Below are 14,640 nucleotides of genomic sequence, written 5' to 3' on the forward strand. Positions count from 1 at the left end.
TTCTTTTTCTTCCGTGCAAGCCGCGACCAGCGCAATACTGGTTCCTATGTCAAGATTCATGGATGCAGCGTTTGTCAAGATTCATGGATGCAGCGTTTATATTCCTAAGACTGAGTGGAGAAGAAAAATATGTAAGCGAGGTGTGTGTCAGTTGACGGCATTTAAAAAACAAATGGCATTGATATTATAATGCAATTAAATGCAAAGGTGCAAGCGAGCTGGACAAGAATGACGAAAATAATCCCTGGAGAAGGGGAACAAGGGGGACAAAGGACAAACATAAATCTCCAAACACAGCTAGGTGACTGGTGAGCGACCGAAAAAATCCGCCTGGTCCGGGTATCGAACCCGGGACCTCTCCATTACAAGTGGAGCGCTCTACCAACTGAGCTAACCAGGGGTTAGACGTCAGTAGAGCAAACGGGTTTTATCAGCTGCCACCAGTCTAACACCAACGAGGGTGAAGCTTGCGATTTAAGGTTGTAATTATAATGCAATTAAATGCAAAGGTGCAAGCGAGCTGGACAAGAATGATGAAAATAATCCCTGGAGAAGGGGAACAAGGGGGACAAAGGACAAACATAAATCTCCAAACACAGCTAGGTGACTGGTGAGGGACCGAAAAAATCCGCCTGGTCCGGGTATCGAACCCGGGACCTCTCCATTACAAGTGGAGCGCTCTACCAACTGAGCTAACCAGGGGTTAGACGTCAGTAGAGCAAACGGGTTTTATCAGCTGCCACCAGTCTAACACCAACGAGGGTGAAGCTTGCGATTTAAGGTTGTAATTATAATGCAATTAAATGCAAAGGTGCAAGCGAGCTGGACAAGAATGACGAAAATAATCCCTGGAGAAGGGGAACAAGGGGGACAAAGGACAAACATAAATCTCCAAACACACCAGTCACCTAGCTGTGTTTGGAGATTTATGTTTGTCCTTTGTCCCCCTTGTTCCCCTTCTCCAGGGATTATTTTCGTCATTCTTGTCCAGCTCGCTTGCACCTTTGCATTTAATTGCATTATAATTACAACCTTAAATCGCAAGCTTCACCCTCGTTGGTGTTAGACTGGTGGCAGCTGATAAAACCCGTTTGCTCTACTGACGTCTAACCCCTGGTTAGCTCAGTTGGTAGAGCGCTCCACTTGTAATGGAGAGGTCCCGGGTTCGATACCCGGACCAGGCGGATTTTTTCGGTCGCTCACCAGTCACCTAGCTGTGTTTGGAGATTTATGTTTGTCCTTTGTCCCCCTTGTTCCCCTTCTCCAGGGATTATTTTCGTCATTGTTGTCCAGCTCGCTTGCACCTTTGCATTTAATTGCATTATAATTACAACCTTAAATCGCAAGCTTCACCCTCGTTGGTGTTAGACTGGTGGCAGCTGATAAAACCCGTTTGCTCTACTGACGTCTAACCCCTGGTTAGCTCAGTTGGTAGAGCGCTCCACTTCTAATGGAGAGGTCCCGGGTTCGATACCCGGACCAGGCGGATTTTTTCGATCGCTCACCAGTCACCTAGCTGTGTTTGGAGATTTATGTTTGTCCTTTGTCCCCCTTGTTCCCCTTCTCCAGGGATTATTTTCGTCATTCTTGTCCAGCTCGCTTGCACCTTTGCATTTAATTGCATTATAATTACAACCTTAAATCGCAAGCTTCACCCTCGTTGGTGTTAGACTGGTGGCAGCTGATAAAACCCGTTTGCTCTACTGATGTCTAACCCCTGGTTAGCTCAGTTGGTAGAGCGCTCCACTTGTAATGGAGAGGTCCCGGGTTCGATACCCGGACCAGGCGGATTTTTTCGGTCGCTCACCAGTCACCTAGCTGTGTTTGGAGATTTATGTTTGTCCTTTGTCCCCCTTGTTCCCCTTCTCCAGGGATTATTTTCGTCATTCTTGTCCAGCTCGCTTGCACCTTTGCATTTAATTGCATTATAATTACAACCTTAAATCACAAGCTTCACCCTCGTTGGTGTTAGACTGGTGGCAGCTGATAAAACCCGTTTGCTCTACTGACGTCTAACCCCTGGTTAGCTCAGTTGGTAGAGCGCTCCACTTGTAATGGAGAGGTCCCGGGTTCGATACCCGGACCAGGCGGATTTTTTCGGTCGCTCACCAATCACCTAGCTGTGTTTGGAGATTTATGTTTGTCCTTTGTCCCCCTTGTTCCCCTTCTCCAGGGATTATTTTCGTCATTCTTGTCCAGCTCGCTTGCACCTTTGCATTTAATTGCATTATAATTACAACCTTAAATCGCAAGCTTCACCCTCGTTGGTGTTAGACTGGTGGCAGCTGATAAAACCCGTTTGCTCTACTGACGTCTAACCCCTGGTTAGCTCAGTTGGTAGAGCGCTCCACTTGTAATGGAGAGGTCCCGGGTTCGATACCCGGACCAGGCGGATTTTTTCGGTCGCTCACCAGTCACCTAGCTGTGTTTGGAGATTTATGTTTGTCCTTTGTCCCCCTTGTTCCCCTTCTCCAGGGATTATTTTCGTCATTTTGGCATTGATAGCACATTCATTGTCAACAGCGCGTGGCCGAACCGTTTTGACATGAGCCGGTAACCATTATTTTTTTTCCGGTTCAGTTCTGGTTCGGGTTCATCGCAATAACAATATAACGGTTCGGGTTCGGATTCAGTTCCGGAAAAAATACCGGCTCGGTTCCGGTTTTCGGTTCGGTTCGGTTCCGGTTCGACACCCTGGTATGTATATATGTATATATACTGTAAAACCCTCTATTTTTGCAGGCCCCAATTGTTAGCGAATTGGGCATCAGGGTCATTTTCACGACCATTAAGGCTTGCAAATTCTAAAGGCTGGAATAGACAATAGAAATATTTACGCCCCTAAAGTTTGCAGATATTCCAAGTCACAAAATTCGCGAAAGCTAGGGGCTCGCAAACATTAGGGGTTTTATAGCATGACAACTTCTGCTTTCTTGCTTTTACCCTCATGTAATGCATCACTGGACGACTCTGAGGTAAAATCAAGTACTAAATGTTTTTCCCTTTTGCTTGCTTCCTTTGTTCCCATATTCCTTTCACATTTAACCAATTGCCTCTGCACTCCTTCCAGCCAACGGGAGGTCACAGAGTGGCCCCTTTTTGACAGCAGTGTGACGTCGACCTCGATATGGGAGCCACGTTTGATCCAGCTTGCACGAGCAAAATCTCAAAATGTGTCCCGTAACATAAATATTGTAAACTATGCGTCGTCCTCTTTTTTTTATTTTTTTTTTTTAAGGAAAGTGCTTTTTTTTTTGGTATTGGGCTATGTACTGTTGTTTAAAAATAATATCTTTTTGAGAATGCTGTGACCTTCTAAATGAGCCCTAAATGGCAGTGAGAAGCTGTATGAGCCTTCTCTTCCTCGTGCAGTTATCCGGGAACCTCCAGTGATGTGCAAATGACCTAAGTGGCTGCTTGGCAGTAGTCACTTCCTTGCCAGGACCAGGCAGATTTGTTTGGTTGCTCACTAATCACTCACCTAGGTGTAGCTGTAGCAGCAGGACCAGGCAGATTTGTTTGGTTGCTCACTAATCACTCACCTAGGTGTAGCTGTAGCAGTTTCTTTCTCATCCAATTTTCTTATTTTTTATCTCAGTGTGATATCTGTTGCCAAGAAATATTCCAGTGTTTGTTTGTCTAGCTAAGCGAAAAAATTAACGGCCGAGGAGAAAAAGTAATGTGAGCCCAATAAGCGTCCTTTTTGCATATATTAGAAGCAAAACCAATGCCTGAATGCCTTTTTTCAACCATGTGCAATGTACACCAGCTCGTTTGCACCCTTACTTTTTGCCTGAATGAATCCACCAAATAGGCAGCAGCAAATTGCAGAGTGCAAGCCCTGTTGCTCATAATTATGGCCAGCGACTGGTCAGAAATGTTGGGAGGGTTTGAGAGTGTTTTGCAATCTATGTACATACTGAGGGTTCTTCGTTTTGTGAAAAAGTCCATTTCTGGCTAATATCTCTACCCCAGGCACATTTCTAAGAACTGGCACAGACCTGATGACATTCAAAAACCAAAAGAAAAGAATGATCTGCAGGCCATATTGTTTAAATGCTTTATAGATGTTAAAACATGCACCCCAAATACACTTGACTTGGTTTGAGTTCGTAGGAGCAGTTTGTTTGTGAAAAAAAAAAAAAAACTATATAAAAACTATATTTACTTTTGGTTGTGTAAACCTTAGTTACAGTTAATGAGTGCCATTCATTTAAAACATAAATAACAAGACAACATTTTAGTTAGCAATTATCTCTCCCCCCCCCCCCCCCGCCCTAATCTGAACAAACGTCAGGCTGAAAGAACTCCTGCACTTGCATCTGTCCCATTTTCGTGTCCTCCAGTCCTCAAGTGTTCATAAAATTAATATTACCAGCTGCTCTCCAAAGACAATGACAAGGTTGCAAAGCCTAATATATAACTTTAAAATGTCACAAAAAGTTGGAAACAAGGAACTTCAAAATATTTGCTCCTCTCAAACACTTAATGGACGCCTAGATCCATGCCACGATTGTTTTTGGCTTAACTAGGTAAATGCCTCCAGCTCACCAACCACACGAAAGAATAACCACAAAGACCAAAACATGGTACAGAACTCAATTGCAGCACTTTGTACATGCACAAACGGCCAAAACATACGCACGAGGAACGGAGTTCCGGAAACAATTCCACGCAACGATGCAACCAAAGAAAAAAAAGAACTACAAGAGAAAAACAGTCACAGTAAAAATCGCCAGTGGGGAGAGCAGGGCACGAACAAGCCAGCATTTGCATCCGTGCAAGTTCTCACGTCCTCCTACCCCTTTCTATCCTTCTGTGCCTAAAAGCTAACAAACCGAATAAAAAAAAAAAAGGAAGGAAACGCTCAAATCCGATCGTCCTAGCAGAGCAGTCCCCACAAAGTGCCCGCAAAACGATGCTTTCCCTCGCTCTCCGGCTCCTCCCAGCCCCAAATGGCCCCGACCCCGGTTGTAGCCTCGACAGTCGCGGCTTCACCGCGTTCCCGAGGGGAGGTGGGGTGGACCTGGGAGTCACGTCGTCGGACCCTGGCCGAAAACGGCGGTCCCGGGGGAGGGAGGTCCGCCCGGGGAGGAACAAACGGGAAGCGATGAATAATTGACGCGGCCCTCGGCTCGCCCGCCGACACGCGCGCCGCGCCGCCGCAGATCGAATCGCGCACCTCGAATGGATCCCCCGCGCAGTGCGTTCTGGCCCGCTCCAATTTGCCTGCAGAGGACGGGGCGGGAACGGGCGCAGGAAGCGAGCTCTTCGGGCGCCGTGCTCACGCCCGATCGAGCATAGCGGAAGATTAGCGAAGCAAGCCAAGTTTTTTTTTTTTTTTTTTTTTTTTTTTTTGGGGGAAAAAGCAATATGCGTTTTCAAAGCTACGAACAGACGGAACCAATCAGACAGCGTCAAAAGCGCACCATCATGGTGTTCGTCGTATTTCTGTACGTGTGCTATCATCGCTGAACCAACACCATAAACAAAAAAGGTGGCGCCTTTGATGTAACAAACCAACGCGTTTCTGTGCGCGCGCAGGCCGCGTGCATCCCGGAAATTACGCATTTCGAGACGTCCTTGCGCCTGCGGATCGCTCATAAGAGTTGGATGATTTCAACCTTTCCTGAACGCGCACGAAAACGCTCTGTGACGTAGTGGAGCGCTCACCGCAGCTGCGTGACGTCAAAGCCGACGTTGCAGGTTAGGAAAAGAAGGGCAAGCTTCTCCTCTACTCTTTCCACTTTAGCAGAGTGAACGCTGGAGAGAAGACAAAAGGAGGCGGGGAGGGACACGCCCTCCGGAAAAAAAAAAAAAAAAAAAATGGGAAGTATTTGAGGAGCAGCTTGTCCCGCTTTTCTTATCGAGTCTAGGAGGCATATACGGGTGCACCCACCTCGGAGAGACTTCATGTGAGCCACCGCCATGCGGAGGATGGTCAGCTTGTCGGGCTTGCGCGCCAGGGCGCTGCACGTGGGCACCATGTCTGAGAGCTCGGTGATGTAGGCGGTCATCTTGTTGCGGCGGCGCCGCTCGATCTCGCTGTGGTTCTCCTTCTTGGCCGACAGCGTCTCGAGCAGCTCGCCGCTGTCCCGGGAGCAGTGCTGGCCCGCCAGGGACCCCGCGTCGGCCACAGGGCCGCCGGGTCCTTCGCCCAGGGGGCCCGAGCCCCAAAGGGGGGCCCCGCCCTGCGAGAGCCGCCCGAAGCGGTCCTTGTCCTGAAGCGCGTCCTCGTCCATCCTCGCGTACTTGGGGCCCTGGCTACTGTCGTCCTCATCAGAGCTGCGGGGAGACACACACACGGCTATGGGAACTGAACACAATTGGGGCCAAATATACGTATATGGATAGATGAATGGCGTTCGCTACGGGGAACTGGCCCGACTTCCTCGCTGACACTTCCCGAAAATCGCTTTTAACTAATGAATAACAGAACGGAAAGTTCTGAAAATTTGGCGTACCGAGCGTTTGGCGATGTTTATTTTTTGTGGTGTGAGTATCGTGGTTATCTTAAACACTCGGTATTGCAAAAGGGGAGTAAGAGCCATCACAGACAAGTACATGTCGCCCCCCCCCCCCCCCCCCCCCCAAAAAAAAAAAAAAGAATTGCTTTTAAGATTTTACCGAGGTCACATCTTGTCTTGAAGCATTTCGTACTTAGAGCGCGCGCACATCACACGCTAAACCATGACACACGGGCTCGAACCGAAAAGTTCGGCAGCTTTTTATACGCTTGAACCGGAGAATAGTGACGACATCTCCAAGAAGAGTTTTAGTTCAATGCGCGCTCTTGTTTGCTTATTCGTGCGGCACGCGAGAAACGGACCCCGGGCCCTTTTGTTCTCTTCACACCACGTTCAACTTCTGTTTCGGCCGGAATTTCGAAGTCCGATCCGACAGGAGAGAAACCAGGCAGCGTGCAGACGCGCCCGTCTCCAAGGGGCCACAGGGCTACAGGCACGAAACCCCGCTACGCGCGACGAATCGACGGCTGGTAAGGGAATATACTATGCTTGGGGAGCCTGTAAGAGGCCGGATCCGGTGTCGGAGCTCGCCTCGACAACAAGGAAGCCCCGGAGAACAAGGGAAGAGCACCGTCCGCCTTTCAGCCGGAGCAGCCCATCTGCCGACTGCGCCCTTCTTTCTTTTGCTCGAAGGCGTTGCAGGCAAGCTCTTCTCTTTCGTCATCGATATCTCAAGTTTCGGCTCAATGACGCCACCGCAGAAAACGGGACGTCAGCCTTTCGTCGTTGATCGAAAGGCGAATGGTCATAATCAACGACGAGTTCGGTCATAGCCACTGACGGTACAAGAACGGCGGGGAGGTCTTTGAAGTGTCCCCGCATCAAGCGCGAGTTTCGTGCCTTCAGAAACGATCTGGCATCTCGTGATCTTCGGGCGTGCACGCGCAGCCGAAGCAGCACGACCGAAGGCGAGAGATCGTGCAACACACCAGGCATTCCAAAGAAACGCGCACTGCCGTTAACCGACGCTATAACGAATGCTACGATACCACTGTGTTTTTCGCAGGTTCATCGTGCACTGGGAGTCGTACGCTGGACAGAGCATATTCTGTTGCAGGTTAAGAATATACAAAGCTCTGCTCGCACACGATTAGTGCTCTTCTCGTCTCCACTCACCTTCCGTCCAGCATTCTCCACGTTAAAGTGGAAAGAGTAAAGGGTCTGGTGTCCTGCTATTCTTAACCTGCAACAGAACCTGACACCTTCCTCCAGTTTCATATCTGAGCAAACAAGCGCTGGTAAAAGAAAGAAACTGAGACGCTGGCACGTTACGACAGCGAACTTGCTTCCATAGAAAACTGAAAGCTCCAAGACGACACTAAAAGGAAACACACTCGTCTTTGTCTTCCTGGCGCTTTCCGTCCACTCGGAAACGTGCCACATTTCGTATTACTGCCCTCACTGTTCCGAGCTTTCGGCACTAGGAGTAGGAGACGTCCATTTCGCTGAAGTGGCCAACAAACACCACACTTGGAACGCAGAGTACACGGGTCTGTGTTTCTTCCCCCAGTCAAGTTACGCGCAAGATTCGTCACGCCACCCGAGGAACAAGAGGCACGTATTGCGGCATAATTGCGCGACGGGAGAGCATCCCGCCGCAGTTCGATTGTTAGGAAGTGGCGATCGTACCCCGCAGGTGCGCGGGTCGGCGTCCCCCCGCAGCCCCCGGCCAAGCAGAGGCCCTCTCGCCCAGTCGTGAGCGACGGTTCCGGGAGGACGGACCCCCGCCCAACCGCCGCCTGTTCCATGCCCCCGGGGAGCCTCTCGGCCGGCTCCAAGAACGGCCCGTCTGAGCACCACGACCGCAACGGCCGATTACAGAGCCGATATAGAGTCACCCAAGTAACGGCTCAATTTCCCACTAACCAAAATAATAATAAAAAAAAAAGATATGGGCAGCGAATTTTATCTTCAAAGTCCCGTAACATATGCATGAAATGCAGTATTCAAAGGAGCGATTGTTTACATTTGTTGAGAAGACATTAAACAGTCCTTTCAAGGAGTGAAGGACAAACTATATTATTATCAATTGTGCCACTAAATTTAGCGGGCAAACTGGCGGTACATAGGTCACGTGACATCGATTTCTGCTACACATTTATGTCGAAGACAGGTGAAGAGTTCAAGGGAAGCCCCTCCCACCTCTTGCCTCTTTAGTAGAGCGAACGACGGAGGGAGGGCGACCTCCTCTTTAAAATGTTTGCACTGCTAAAGGGGAGAGAAGTGGGAGGGGCTTCCCCTGAACCTGCTACCGATTATGGGACCATCAATACACCCAATTCAGTTTTCCCGGGAAACTGAATTGGTGCATTGGTGGTCCCGTGACGTCAGGAAAAATGACGCTTTATTGTTTTTAAGCTTAATTTAACGGGGAACCTGAATAGACGATTTGCTTTTCTCCCAAGCGCCTGGCCGTCTAACGAGGTGGGAGAGACTATCCCTCGCCTGGCCGTCTAACGAGGATGTAGCTTCCACTGCAGTTTCAGCGTAGGGTTGACATCGTAGTGCAACGTAAACCTCCATTCCAAAAACCACTTTTTTTTTTTTTCGCGTTGATATAAAATTATTATTTTGTATAAGTGCGAACTGCTTGAGTACGCATTTTTGCTTTTTGCAAAAGAGGGCTACTCTTTTTCCCTCGACAGCCACAGCCGTTAACCCGAATTATACGAACTCTTCATCAAGAACGCAACGAGCAATGATTCAAACTGACTCACTCCTTGTAGCAGCCCGTTTTCCGCTTCTTGAGCACTTTGCTGCCGTCCGTGGCTGCAAGAAGAAAAAAACAGTCAAGAAATGAAACAAGACAATTTTTCAATCGAAGGAAGCTCTACAATCAACACCCTGTTTCAATTTCATCTTTTTCATGCGCAATTGGAAGCACGGAATCACTAAAGCGCGATCCAAACCAACGCTTCTTTTTGCGCCTGTAGGTCGTGCGGCTGCGGATGTGACGTATTTTCGTGACGTCGCGCCACTTCTTCGCTCCTTCCGGGCACGCACAAAAAAGTTAGATGATTTCAACTTCTTTCTCAACGCGCACAAAAACGCGCGGTGACGTAGTAGGGCGCTCCTGTGTCCCGGCCAATTGGTGGAGGGCAAGCTAGTTCCGGCTCCGCGTTTCTTCGCCGTCTGGCGGGCCAGTCTGTTGCGCGCGTGCGCGCTCGCCCGAAGCTGGCCCGTCCAAACCAAAGCGCACGGTTCTGACTCAGAAAGCGCGCTCGGAAACAGCCAAAACGTCACGAAATGCGTCACATCCGCAGCCACACGACCTACAGGCGCAAAAAGAAGCGTTGGTTTGGATCGCACTTAACACACGTGTACATGCATTTTTTCACCGGTTTCAAGATGAACAGTCTCGCAGCGAAGAAGCATTTAAAGAACCGGAGAGATTCCGGACAGTGGAAGCGCGGCTCCTGCATCTGCAGGTGCATGACCGGCTTTCTGATCCAAAACAAAATGGCGCCGCCATGTCACCCTCAGCGGGAGACTTCGTTGTTCGGCGTCGGTGGCACACATGGTTGCCAGACTGTCGGCACGTTCAAAAAGACCGCCACACTCTTCGAGTACAAAGAAAGGCTCCGATGTAACGTAACACACACGTGACCGCGCGTTGTTTAGCAAGTCCCGGCGAATTTCAAATCGGTTCGGCGAGTGCAGTGAAACAAAGGCAGCCATCTTTGTGTTGTCTACCCACTAATCGTTCCAATCAGAGCCCGGCGTTCTGACGTCACTGCGCGCTCTCGTCTCCTCCTCTCCCTCAGTTTCTGGAAGCATAGTCGCCGGCACAATGAGAACGGCAGGTGAGGTCTTTGAGTCGATCTTCCCGCCTCCAGCGCGAGCTTGTTAACGTTTCGGGGTGTCGTGAGCCTTGAGCATGCAAGCGCAGCTTATAGTCAGAACTACCGCAACTGTGTCCCTGAAGGGAAAAACGAAAACTATAGCGCCGATAACGGCACTCGAGGTATATAAGGGGCTTTTCGATCGTCCTGCGCCGAAGCGCGAAAAGTATTTGTGTCACGTGCCGTGTGCGTAACACGCCAACCTCATGAATGGGATCGGCAGGATCGAGGTTGAATGGTATACCGTGACCGAAGCACCCAACTGTGACGAAAGGGGGGCGCGCGGATGAAAACAAAACAGGCTGCTCGAAAAATAAAACGCCTGGCGAGAGATTTCACGGCGCGGAAAGAGACTATTGCAAAAAGTAAAAGAGGAGGAACAGGTTTTTTGTGGATTAACCAAGTTCGAGGACGCAGAGTCTAGTAAAGACGAGGCACGCGGAGGACACAGCGCTAAAGCAAACTCCACCCTATATTTATTTATTTATTTAAACCAAGCCCCCGCAGCACAGCCCGCAGCATGCTTCATCTCGAGCCTCGTCGCTGCACATGTACGTACCACCACGGCATAGTGCCCAAGAAAGGTTCGGCTTTCCACCATACCCCGGGACGTCCTCAAACCCCAGTCGACTACTGTCGCGGTGCCCAGCGGGACAACTCCATTTCTTTCTAAAGTTTTAATCGCGTAGTACATTAGCGCCGCTTAGGGCGGTTACGCCACCGGTATCTCGCCACCGGCGAGCAGGTCGCCGAGGGCCGCGCAACAATCGCCGGCAGAAGCTAGCGTGCCCAGATCTAAGAGTGTTCCCAACTGCTCGATCCACGTCGCGTGGTTTATGGGCCGCGTCGTCTGTAACCTTCACTCTGCCCTTCCGCACGCCATCCTCGTGATGCAACAAGCTACACACCGATTTTACATAAAACCAAATAATAATCAGACGTTTAATTGTTGCTGTTTGCTGCTTTTTTTTTTTTTTTTTTTTTTTTTTTTACACCTGAAACATTATTAATATGAGACCCCGCTTTTGGGACATTTTCGCCATCCTCGTCGCCACGCGGCATCTCACGCATGCGCAGAAGGGACCGATCTGGGCCGGAGGTGTCCGCCATTAAACTGCAACCGTTCTCCGTGGTTTCAGTTGCTCCCTCTCTTAAATCCAGGATCTCTCCCCGGCAGAAGAGACGGACGCTCCCTCCTCAAGGACTCGCCCGCCGGACTCCGGAGGCAGCGAGAAGCGTCCCCCTTTTTCGCCCAGGGAACCGGTCTCGGCCGGCCAGTCGCGTGTCCACACCGGTACCGACGACGTACGTTCGCTCGTCCGTCCGTCCGCGGCGGCGCTTCCTGGGGTGCCTACCTCCGTGCGCGCTTCCGAAACGAGCAAGTCAGCTTCTCCTTCGACGATGCACATTGAGGCGCCGCGTTTGTCCGCGCCCTCGACCTTCCAGACTGTGAGGGATCGTGGCAGCAGACCTCGGACGTGGGCGCCCTTTGTGTACTCCAATAATCATCGCTCTCTGCAAGCTGCCATCTTTTATACCGAAATGTGTAACCGTTCTAAAGCGGCATTTGCCGTTCTGCAGGCTAGTTCACACACTTGGGGGTAACTGTTATTGACGGCGCAACATCGGGTTTCTAAGCCGCTTGTGACTGCTTACAACCAGCGACTGCGCAGCACTAAGTAGCCGGTCATAATCAGCCACAAGAACACGTCGGCCGGAGGCACTTCGTTTTTAGAGAGAATAACGAACAAAGGTTCATTTATTTCCCCGCTTCAACCAATTTTGCCAAAGCGAGACCCGCACAGTCGCCTGAAATTGCCCGGTCTAATGGGTCTTTTATATTGTCGGAGACTGTATCCTCCGGCTGTATCAAGGGACAACGATTATCCGGGGACTCTACAATCACCGCGGGAAGGTGAGCCTGCTCGGGGTCATCTTCCCAGCTGCGGCACACGGCGGCGGGCGCAAACACCAGCCTAGCGCTCCCGCGCACGCGTGAGCCCGCGCAGTGCGGCGGCTTCCACGGCCCGAGACTCTCCGAGGCGGTGGCCAGCGGAAAGGTGGCCCATCGGCGCGCACGCCGGAAGGGAAGAAGAAGCACCCCGGGGCCCTCGCCGCATGGAGCGGCGACGACGCAGAGGCACCGTGGGAGCGGCAGCACCTGCGGGCACAGCATCGCCGACACCGCCCACAGTCGGCCGGACGGCAACAGTCCACAAAAAAACGAGAGGGGGGCAATGCTGCAACAACACGCAACCGGTAACCTGCCGACTCCGCTGCACCGGCTCGTCTCTTCCCTTCCTCCGCGGCGCCGCAGGGGCTCCTTCGAGTCGTGTTTATTTGCCGAGGGGACGGGCAAGGAGGCGGACGGGAAGGGAGGAACGACGCGTCACGGATTACCAGAGCCCCGCAATGACGATACGGGTCATTAGAGGGGTGTGCACGTGTGCGCGCGCGGTGAGTGCGCGAGGAAACAACAAACAAGAAAAGTCAGGTCTGTTGTTGAATGTTCAGACTTCGCTGCACGTAGATGGACTGCGCTCTCTAAAGCCGCAGCCACGCTGCTCAAACAAAAGACACGGTGTTCGCTGCAGGCATGATGACAGGATTATCGGCGGGCAGGCATCAATCATGCTCCAGGCATGTCTGTTTCATGCGCTTAGAGCATGTCCAGTGTTTGTCGAACAACGTGACACGACACTCCTACAAGAAAGAAACGTGCCTCAGACTGCGTCTGCAAATTGTCTTTTGACACTTCATTGGCCACAAACGACAGCAAAGGACAGCAAACACGGGGTAAATATCAGTTCAAAACGGGAGCCACTTTGCGCTGCCATACCGCCAAACAGCCAAACCTTCTCGCCGAAGGCCTTCGGAACGCTCGGAACCAGTCGGATCCTCGGGCAGTATACGAACGCAGGGCCGCCGCGTACGTCCGGGACCTTTCTACGCTCGCCGCTCGTCGGTGCCTCATCCCACTCTGACCAGTACTAAGCCCAGGACCAAAGACTTCACATTTCGCGCGCTTTCGGCACCGCGGGTCGCCCCCGTAGGTGCAGGAGGTTTCCGCGTCGTCCAGTTAAAATATGACGCACTCATATTTAGTTACTCTCTCCGTGCCCGCAGGCTGGCCCGAACCCCAAGAGACGTGGAAACCACAAAAAAAGGTACAGGCTTAAATACGATTGCAGGGCCCCTTTAAATTGAGACTGAAGCGGTTCTGTGTTTTAAGAAAAACGTCTAAATCGTCTTCATTTGACCTCAAGGATTAGGAATATCGAAATTATTTTCAACTTGGTGCACGGAGGCTGCAGAAGTTAATTTTTAAAGTACCGTCGAAGCCCCTTCTTCCCGGGGCGTGACGCATATTAAGAGTTTTCAGAATCCCTGCTCTCGCGCATCTTCAGTGCCTGTCAAAGTTATGCGCCCGCGGTCTTGCTATTTTCACAAATGTCAGAAATAGACATCACTACTGTCGTCAGTGAGAAAAAATATACCTTGCAAGCTTGCAATTGCATGCACGCTTGCCCACACAAGCGACACCCGCTTGGCGTCACGTCATGACGTCACGACTGGTCGGAGGTTTTTCATGTTTTTTTTTTCGCGTTTAGTTACATGCTAGAGCCAAACGCCGTTTGGCTCTCGCATATTCGAATGCCTTCGGCAAATACAGTGGAAACAAACGCAGCTAGCTTTAGGTCTACTCCTTAACCATTTCAGCCAGAAGTCACCCATGTCCATGACTTGGTGTCCGCACGCCAAGTTATAAACATCCCAGCCACCCACCTCCTCTCATCTCTCTCTCTCTCCTCCCCTCAAACCCTTCTCCCTCTTCCCCCCCCCCCCCCCCCCCCCCCCCCGAAAAAAATTTCTGGCTACGCCGCTATCTCTTCCTTCCCTCAGCTTCTAGACGCGAGGGATCGTAGAGGACGCCCTACAAGCCATCCCAGCCAGTGCAGCGATGTGAACGTATCACGTGCATGCCGCAGCACCTAGATCACGTGACACCCACACAGTATATGGATTGACTCCGATGGCCCGTAGCGGCCCAGCGGGACATCGTAAGGAGAAACAGGGTGTACACTCACTCCGATACGACGCTCGTCCCTACACCGAAAGTGCAAGGCGTGGAACTGGCGCGAGCTTTGACTCCGCGTGCTCAAAGCTGTGCGGTGCGGCAGCTAACAGATTCCGCCAGCGATCCCGATTAGAAATAGCCAGTTCTCTTAGGCCACCGCTGTTGCCATGCATCGTGGGAACCGCATACGTCT

General features: G+C 51.0%; 1 protein-coding gene and 1 non-coding gene across 3 annotated transcripts in view; one reads left to right on the plus strand and one right to left on the minus strand.

Moving 5' to 3' along the window:
* The window catches only part of LOC8044099 (aryl hydrocarbon receptor nuclear translocator homolog), a 68,755-nt gene that overhangs the window by 30,100 nt on the left and 24,015 nt on the right, over positions 1-14,640 (minus strand). For both annotated transcript variants that reach the window (XM_029980491.4, XM_042290796.1), the window contains exons 2-3: positions 9,245-9,296; positions 5,900-6,285 (exon numbers count right to left, since the gene is read on the minus strand). In XM_029980491.4, the coding sequence (XP_029836351.1) occupies positions 5,900-6,285; positions 9,245-9,296 (438 nt within the window). The remainder of the gene's footprint in view (positions 1-5,899; positions 6,286-9,244; positions 9,297-14,640) is intronic.
* Positions 1,414-1,486, plus strand: Trnar-ucu. The gene has a single exon. It is a non-coding gene; the product is annotated as a tRNA-Arg (tRNA).

The sequence above is a fragment of the Ixodes scapularis genome, unplaced genomic scaffold, assembly GCF_016920785.2.
Source record: "Ixodes scapularis isolate PalLabHiFi unplaced genomic scaffold, ASM1692078v2 PGA_scaffold1__304_contigs__length_218370807, whole genome shotgun sequence".
Taxonomy (NCBI): domain Eukaryota; kingdom Metazoa; phylum Arthropoda; class Arachnida; order Ixodida; family Ixodidae; genus Ixodes; species Ixodes scapularis.